General features: G+C 38.0%; 1 protein-coding gene across 1 annotated transcript in view; it reads right to left on the bottom strand.

The window, feature by feature from the left end:
* Positions 1–4,078: 4,078 nt before the first annotated feature.
* The window catches only part of ELF9 (RNA binding (RRM/RBD/RNP motifs) family protein), a 37,904-nt gene continuing 32,619 nt past the window's right edge, over positions 4,079–9,363 (bottom strand). The window contains exons 13-14 of the mRNA XM_059582063.2: positions 5,344–5,435; positions 4,079–4,385 (exon numbers count right to left, since the gene is read on the bottom strand). Of these exons, the coding sequence (XP_059438046.2) occupies positions 4,262–4,385; positions 5,344–5,435 (216 nt within the window). The 3' untranslated portion in view covers positions 4,079–4,261. The remainder of the gene's footprint in view (positions 4,386–5,343; positions 5,436–9,363) is intronic.

Below are 9,363 nucleotides of genomic sequence, written 5' to 3'. Positions count from 1 at the left end.
TTTTTATCCTCTTAAAGTTAGTGTACCTTTTAAAATTATCATTAAATTTTAAATGAATTATACTAGAATTTTGATCTAATTATAATTTTAAAAGCCACATTAATTTTAAAAGGATAAAAAGAGAATAAGAAAATAGTCTCTAACATTATTCATACATATAACAAGTCTCTACATACAATATCATTATCTCTGCATCTCATCCCTAAGGGGTAACTCAATCGGTTGGAGACCACGCCTTATGAAGCAGAGGTTACTAATTCGTATCTTCATCCCATTCTTATATGGACATGTCAAAAATTAAAAAAATAATAAAATATATATATATCACGCCCGGCTTGCATCACGCTAGGGTGATTTGATATTTTAAAATAATAAAATATAATATTTTTTTTATTATAATTATTAAAAAAATTAAAAAAAAAAAAAAAAAAAAAAAAGCCTGACATGCATGAACAATCATGCATGTTGGTGTGGTGATTTGATATTTTAAAATAATAAAATATAATTATTATAATAATAAAAAATTAAAATTAAAATTAAAAATCTGGAGTGCATGCACGCCGGGGTTGCATATATATATATATGAGCACTGATTGGGAGCACGCGTCGTGCGTGGCACGCCCACGCACGACAATGCAAAAATTTAAAGAAAAAAAAAAAAAAAAAATTTTGCACGCCGCGTGCTATATATATATATATATATATATTGTGTGGTTGTGTGGTTAATAAAATTGCTTTTGTTAGGACCCACGGTCCACTGTTACTGCGTGACTTTAGCCTTTAATAAACATGACTTGAAATGAAATGGCACCGACCGACAGCATCAGCTACCCACTACCGTTGTTGCATTGGCCACGTGTGCCGTGTCTATTCTTAACAAAAGCAGTAGCCAAGTGGTAAGTGCCAAGTGTACACTCCTCAACCGTTTCTTTTTTTAACCGCAACGCAATAATTTAAGAGGGATGATACTTCCTAATTTCGTGGAGTTCTGCTACGCGGTTGTCAAATTGGCAGCCTAGGGACATATATTAAAATAAATAATAATAAATTTTTTATTTTTTTTTAGTTAAATTTCTTTGAGTTTTAATATTTAGTTTTTAATGCCTCAAATCTTGTTTTTGGATTTAAAACTAAAATCTAGGGGGGTGAAAGGTTAATGCATTATCAATGGAGAAGCCAAATTTTTATGCAAAATGGCTCATCAAAACTTATTTTTATTTAGTTTAGCTAATGAATTTTTAAATGCATCCACATCCGATTAGCTATATTTTTATCTATATCATTTAAATATTATTAAAAGTGAGAAAAGTTTTGGGAAAAAGAGAACATGTGAGGAAAAAGTTTTGAGAAAAAAGAGAACATGCAGAGAAAAAGTAGGAAAAGATTTAGGAAAAAGAGAAAACAGGTAAGAGAAACAATAAAAAATAAAATGGCTCCCTTAAAAAATGTTGTTACATTTAGCTCTTTTTTTTAGCTCTTTGGATCAAATATTTATTTTACATTTTCTTTTGGTTAATCCAATGTATGAGTTTTTTTAAACATTTGAATAGCTATTTTAAATAAAAGTAACATTTGGCTCTTCCATTATAAGAGCATTCCCAATGGAAAAGCCATATTTTTATGTAAAATAGCTCTTCAAAACTCACTTTTATCTAGTTTAGCTAAGCTATTTTTAAGTGTCTCCACATCCGATTAGCTATATTTCTAAAAAAAAGGTGGGAAAAGATTTGGGAAAAAGATAAAGCAGGAGAGAGAAACACTAAAAAATAAAATGGCTCCCTTAAAAAGTGCTGCTACATTTAACTTTTTTTTTAGCTCTTCTAATCAAATATCTATTTTACATATATTTTTGGCTCATCCAATGTGGGAGGTTTTTTGAACATTTGAAGAGCTATTCTAGATAAAAGTAACATAAATTTGATATCACCCAAAAGGGATTCGATCATCATAAATTTGGTACTAATGTCTCAAATTTAGTGTTAATACTTCAAATTTAGATTTTCATTTAATATCTCTCTTCTTCAATTAAAAAACAAATTCAAAATGTCTGAGTGTAAAAAAACGAGAGTGTATATAGCATTACTTATTCCATAAACCATTTTCAACCCTCCCTTTCATGGATTGAGATCCCCTAGAATTTTTTTAAAATTTGAGATTCTCAAATTCATAAATCTCAGCCGTCAATCACATTTAAGGGTCTAAAATAAACCATCTACCATCAAGGAAACGGAAACATAGGTTTAGTAGCTTCCACATTAAATGCTGAAACATGGCTTATTTTAAACCCTTAGAAATAAGACGACTAAAATTTATGAATTTGACAATCTCAAATTTAAAAAAAATTCCCTTTCATATGTTTTTTTTTGTAACACCCTTTCATATGTTATGTATGCTACCTTATTATTTTGGTGTGTGGTCGGGTTTCAACACATGTGCCTTTAAACTTTAAAAAGCAATAATATATTCATTCAAAATACAATTTTGTTGCAAGTTATACTATTCATTAAATTCTAGCGTTAAAATAAATATTTTAAAGGGTTCTAATAAAATATTGTTAGACCAACAATGCTTCAACCTTGCTATAACTAAGACAACTCACTTAATCATCCAATAACATTCTCATTTCTCAGTTACAAAAATCCATTAAAATCTGATCAGACTCCCTTCTTTCAAATATTTTTCCTTTTAAACTCATTTTAAGGCATGCAAAACATATTGTAACATAATTCCATCACTATAAAACATATTTAAACGGGTAGGACTCATTATCATGCATTACAAATTTTCACATGCCTGCAATTTGACAATGATTAAAATTTTCAAACCCTAAACCCTATTTCACACATAATCACCCACTAATTTCATAGTTATGGTTAAAATTGTCATTTCACAATTTTTTAGACAATTTTACCCTTCAGAAGAGGATCCTAATTCATTAGGATTGTTTGAGTAAATTAGCTTCAGCATTAAATTTCTCAACCTCTTCTCCGCAAGTCCTTCACACGCACACTGGTTATCTCTTTGTTTTGATTTTAACCCTCTGATTCCCTGCGCAAATCTCAGGCCTTGATTGCCTATCGAAAACTCTTCCAGAACCTTCAACTCACACTCCCCTTTTGAATCCTTATTTTCTCTCTCGCTAACGCCCACCTTCTTGCACTGTAAAACCCTAAATTTCCACCCCTTCCTCATGCCTTGGATCATTTTTTTATTTTTTAGACTAACTGCCCCTTTATTTTTCCTTTTTATAACTCCTTCGTTGTCTCTGCAACTTCTGTGGCTGAAACCGTGACCCTGCTCTCTCTCTACATGCACTCATGGTCTCCACGCTAGGCTTTTCTGCTAGATTTTTGGGTTTAGGATTGGACTAGATCTGAAGTTTTATGGAGGAAGAAGGGGATTGGGGAACCCAAAAGCCGGTGAATAAAAATAAAAATAAGGGGATATTTGACTCTGAATACCACACGATTTGAGAAAATTTTTTTAATTTAAAAAACTCTCAATTTAACCCCATGAATTTTTAATTTAATTCAATTGACTCCCTTTTGTCAAAATTTAAACATTAATTACAAAATGACCTTGATACCCCTGAATTCTTTTAGAAAATTTCAAATTTATCTTTAATTTCAAATTAAATTAAAAAAAAAAAAAAAAAAAAAATTGATCCACGCTGGACAACCTGACCCATGGCCAAGTGGCCGCCAAACCCAACCGTGGGTCACAAGCGTGGGTCTAGACATTTCTGTTAAATGTTAACAACTAAATCTTAAAAAAGGGGTCAATTAAATCAAATTGAAAGTTTATATGGTTAAATTGAGAGTTTTTGAAATTTATGGGAGATCTTTTCAAAACGCGTGTAGTTCAGGAGTCTAAAGTAAAGTTTCTCCTAAAAATAAAAAAAGGGCAAAAAAGGCTGACATGGAAGTTTCTAGTCAAGCCATTTAAATGGATGGCGCCAAATAAATGTATTGCATCGCTTGCATTACCTAAATAAAACCAAAACTTCAAGCATTCTTAGTGAATTACAAGTAGACGATTTGAAACTGTCAAACTTGAAGATACCAAGTTCGCCCAAAAATTCCTCAAAATAAAAAAATCTTTATATATGGCTATTTTAGATTGTAAACCATATTAACAGAGGTAGTCGGCTAATGTGCGACCTAAAAGTATAATTATCATCACAGATCCTCAAAAGTCCTAGTATTTTACAAGAAAATTTGGTATCAGAAGCATCTATTTAGTAATTTACATCATCATTAGCTTAATCAGCTTCGAGTTCGGCACCAAACTCCTCCAACCGTGCGGCATCATAATCTAAATCCCGGATCGAAGCATGGTTGACCAAACCGTCATCCTCGCTAGCATGTATCTGTCTACCGCCAAACCTGAACAGAAACAAGAACCTTGACCAAAATGCAATATAGAAAAACAAAACAAAACCAATAACCAAAAACACTAATTCAATATGGCAAAAGACAGCTAATGATGCATCTTTAAGTTTCTACAGCAAGCCACTGGGATTGCAGCAACCCATGCAGGAGGGCAGTGATTCTGAGCGTATCAGGAAGCACATATACCCATATTTTGGTATAACCTTACTGTACGATGTCTTCTAGGTTGGCTGACACAATGTGCTGTTTTCTAGTATCTTAAGAGAGTTGTGAATGATATATATATATATATATATCATTCGCAACAACTCTCTTATATGGCAGCTGATCCTACCCCTAGGAAGTTTTACCATTTTCATGGTAACAGACACTATGAACCCATACTTAAATATTGGTCATGATGTAAATTAAACATAGGTACTGCCAGGAAACATTTTCCGTTTGCTAACAGTAATCTTAACCAAAGAACAGGATATTTCCCTTTCCACTTTTTGTTTGTGTAATTTAATTTAGCACAGATACAAGTCACCATCTTCTCAACAAATCAGAAAGTAGATGGTTAGCCAACCTGTTGTGAGTGCATTTGTAAGTGTTGAATTCTACATTGAGAAAGTATAACCTAAGTGGACCATAAGTTCATAACCCATTAGCTTAGGCTTTTGAGCTAGTATGGTGTTCAAATATGTATATTAATGTACTATGATAAAAACTTCATAACCATTTTATCTCCCAACACAACCATATATAGTACATTCATGAAGATATTACTGAAAAACTAGTTTATTAATTATAGACCCAAAGAAGAGACTCATGTCAAGTATGCTACCATGTAAGTCCATTGAAAGACGCTGTTAGCTGCCAAACTTTATATTGGGTAGGGGACGAGTAATTGCATTCAAAATCAAATAATGAAGAAAAATTAAAGGGTTCTATCAAGGTTTTCATCAATTACCATCTTCCATTCATCAACTCTATGCACTTTTGAGCATCCCTCCTGTCCTGGAATTTTACCAAAACAACACCTTGTGGATGATTCTCGCAAACCTGCAAGCAAAATCCAAAATAAGCATGAAAAAGGATAATAAATAAATAAGAATTTCAAAGAAATAAGAAAATCCAATCCGCATCCAAAATAAAACCCCAACCTAGACAGGCAACCGTTACAACAATTACTAATTAAAAGAAAAGAGAGAAAAAGTACTCTAGCTAGAAACAACCATCAATTTGCTTGGTTAAAATGTGAGAAATGACAAGAATTTTTTTTTTTTTTTTTTTGATAAGCAATTGCAAGTATTATTAAAAAAAATAAAGGTGCAACCCAATACACAGAATATATAGAAAGAAGAAAATTTAAAGAGTAAAGATCAAAAAAAGCTAGATAGCTAGAAATATTAAAATCAAACACAGCAGCCCATGACAAGAAAATATTAAAATCCTATGATTAAAAAATCTATTTTCAAGCATTTAAGTAGTGTTTGTTAACGTTTTTTAGAGGTGTTTTCTGTTTCTAAAAACACAGAACAAAAATACTGACGTTTGCCAACGTCTTCTGGTTTTGAAAATAGGCTGCCCGTTTTCCCAACAGTCACCCAGTAATTCATTCTCAGACATTTGCTTCCACACCTCACAGCACACTTTCAAGGGCAATCTCCTCTAAGCTCTCTCTCTCAAGCTAATGTCTAGTGCCCACAGCTGCGGTCCACAAGTGGCCAAGGTACCCAACACTAGTCTGCGGTCCACAAGTGGCCAAGGTACCCAACACTAGTCCCCAAACTCACTCCCAAGCCCAGGTGACTGATCGTTCTTCCCTTCTCAACCAACCACCATGATGGCTGGGTAACACCCAGCTGCGATGGGTGGAATACCTCGCCACTGTGAAGGCTGGCCTCTCCGCCACAGATTGCAGATGAGGCGCAGTGCGGGGCAGGCTCTAGCAAAGGGTAAGGAGTGTGCGAGTTAGGGAAAAAAAAAAAAAGCGTTGAAGAAGACACAAAGGAAGAGAGAGAGAGAGCTGTGAGAATGAGACAAGACGGGGAGAGAAAAAAGCATTCACAGAGCGTTCAATGCCGTAATCACCCTCTGCTTTGAAACCGAACCACCACTAACACACCGCAAGCTCAGCGACCTGGCAGCAACCGAGGACTGCCGTAGCCATACCTTCCGATGAGGACACCCCTCATGAAGCCCAGCAATCCCAAAACTCTCCCATCCGTCCCCAACAACTGCAGAGTGTGCACAAATAACATTAGCACCTCTAGCACCACCCCCCCGCCCCACGAGTCTTCCATGTTGCTTAAGCAGACACCACTGGAGTATGGAGGGAGGAAAGCCGGTGCAGATCAGATGAGCATTTCCCCACATAGTCCATCTTCAGCTTCGGGGAACTGACCGAAACAACCACGAGAAATAAGTCGGTGGAATTCCTGACGCTGGCTATGGTCAATCTGGTCTGAATCAAGGAGTAAGAGAGCCTCAGAATAAGAGCCAGAAAGAGAGAGAGAGAGAGATGGATTGGTATGGGCATATGTGAAAATTTATTGGGAAAGCTTCATCAGCCTTTTAATGGAGGTAAAAGACAGAATGATAGGGTCACGTGAAGACAAGAAAACACCCGAAAACAGTTTTTAGGAGCGAGTTAAACACTGTTGCTAGGTGGAAGGATGGAGATGGCTTTCTTGCGACAGTTTGCTATGGAGGATAAACAGTTTAAGTTTTCGGTGGGGAAAGGGTTCTCAATTCTTTGGTTGAAGGAAAGTAGGAAAGGATTCTCTCATGTGGCGTTTTTGGGATCGATGTGTGCTGGGTGGTTGTCTTCTTCAATGGAGGGGCTGCTTCGTAACTCTGAGTCTTAGGATTTCATCAAATCCTTCAGGGAGGGTGCGAAAGTGACAAATCGCTCAGCGAGGATCCAATGATTCCAGTCGGTACCTGGAGGTGGCAGTGTGCATGGTGGTCGGAGAAATCGTATCGTGATCTCGCCAGAGAACCGAGAAGAGCGGAGTTGGAGCTGATTTGCCGTAGAACTGAGTAAAGTGAAGGTCTGTTTTGACTCCATGAGACAGCCGATAGGCGATTCCTCTTCATCGGAGAAGAAAGAGGGGCCTGTATTGGGTTTCGGCGTAGTTTGTTATGGTGGAGTAAAGTCCCTCCTTGGTGGTGAGATACTGTCGTATGCCAAGGTGGCGCGTTCGGTGGATAGGCATCTTGAGAAGAAGAATGGGATGCTGGGTCAGACAGAAACTATGCATGGTTTGAATTTCTCTCTATGGGAGGTGCTAAAAGATACCGAGGTGGTGAGATCGGCGATGAGTTGTTACAATTTGAAGAAGAGTCTGATGGGTCTACTTCTCATGAAGCATCTGTTGGATCTGCTAGTCAATAACCTTGCTGATAATGGCAGCCCCAGTGTTCAAGATTACTCTGCATGAGGTGAGGATGATTATGATCAAGGTGATGGTCCCAGGGTTCAAGATGGGTCTCCAGCGAGGAAGATGAAGACTCTTCGGGCGTGAATAAAGTGTGTGGTTCAAATTAAGACAGATGTGCACAAGGCCCTTGATTGTGTGGTTTATGGACTGAAGGCATTGGGCTGGGCCAGAAGCCTGTCTCTGGGTTCATACGCAAGAAAACATTTCGAATGCGGCTTGGTTTTTCGGTTGCAGACCTGAAGCCCAATGCCAAGAGGGTCACCATGTTGGGCCCAAACACGAGCTTTGGGCTTGTTGTCAATTCTATTGACTTGGGCCCTGGGTCTCTAACGGGTTTTGAAGAGGATCCTAGGTGTTCTACGAGATCTAGTGCAAGTCCAATTCCTCTGGTCTCTCTGGAGACCTCGCGGGTGGCTGTCAAGGCTAGGGTTTTCCAATATGAGGGGTTTGATTTAGGAGGCAACGTCGCCAATGGTCCTATCCAACCCTCTTTGAAGCTGTGTCTGCCAGTAGGTTGGGATCCTTTGAACTCGATGGCATAAAGCACCCAGAATGTGCCGAAGCCTATGATTCTCTATAATTGCAAGTACAAGGCAAAAAAGGAGTCGAAGTTGTATGTGGGTCTGCTTATAGGAGAGGACTAGTGTTCAGCCCGGTGTTCTGGCTTTGGCAAGTGGCAAGTGCACAGTGTCGGCTGTGTCTTCTAGGCTATTTTTGGCATTTGAGCCTTTTGGTTTTCCAGTGTTCTCTTCAGCGTGTTATGTGCCAAGGAGGAAACGCCAAGGGTGGCCTAGTGTTCGCAATCTGTCGAGGTTGTAGCCCAAATCAAGCAGGAGGATGCTCATGTTTTGGTGAGTTCTGATTTCCAGCGTAAGGGGTCTTCTCCGGCAAAGGGGTTTCTTAAGCCAAGTTCTATTGTTGCTCCAACCCAGCCCTCGCCAACATTGTTGGGTTTGGATGATAAGAAAGATAGGGAATTGGGTACGTCTTCGGAGCTGGTTGTGTGGGAAGGGGAGGAAGACAATTTTTGGGATGAGGATGGAGAAGAATATATGTATCCCTTGGGAGATTTTGCCCCTGCCATGCCCTTGGATTGGGTCTCGTGTGAGAGGTTTGAGGATACAACTTTGGCGCATTAGTCAAACATTGGGTTGCCAGTGTTCTCACCATTGAATGTTTTGGCCCAGGCCTTGATGTCTCGTTTTGAAGACTCTTCTCACGTTCAAAAGGGTGGTGTTGATGAAGTTGTTGCTCTCTCTCTCTATTTCGATCGACGGTTTGGTCTTTTTCCCAGGTTTTGGCCGGTTTGTCTCATGATCCCTCTCCCCTACCATCGAAGGCGGTTTGTGCTACTAAGCTAAAAGGAAAGAGGGAACTGAAGAACTTGGAGAGTTCTATTAACTAAGAGGGATCCAGCCGTGGTAAAGGCAAGAGGGTGTAGGGTTTCTTGTGGTTTTTGGGTTTTGGGTTGCTTTGTGGGCTTTGGGTTTTCCTTTTTTTTCTTGCTTTTGTTTTTTCTTGGTGTCCTTGTGTATACTTCCGGT

The sequence above is a fragment of the Corylus avellana genome, chromosome 1 (genome assembly GCF_965113065.1).
Source record: "Corylus avellana chromosome 1, dhCorAvel1.hap1.2, whole genome shotgun sequence".
Lineage (NCBI taxonomy): Eukaryota > Viridiplantae > Streptophyta > Magnoliopsida > Fagales > Betulaceae > Corylus > Corylus avellana.
The sequence above is the reverse complement of the archived record's forward strand: the minus strand, read 5'-3'. Positions and strand labels throughout refer to the sequence as shown.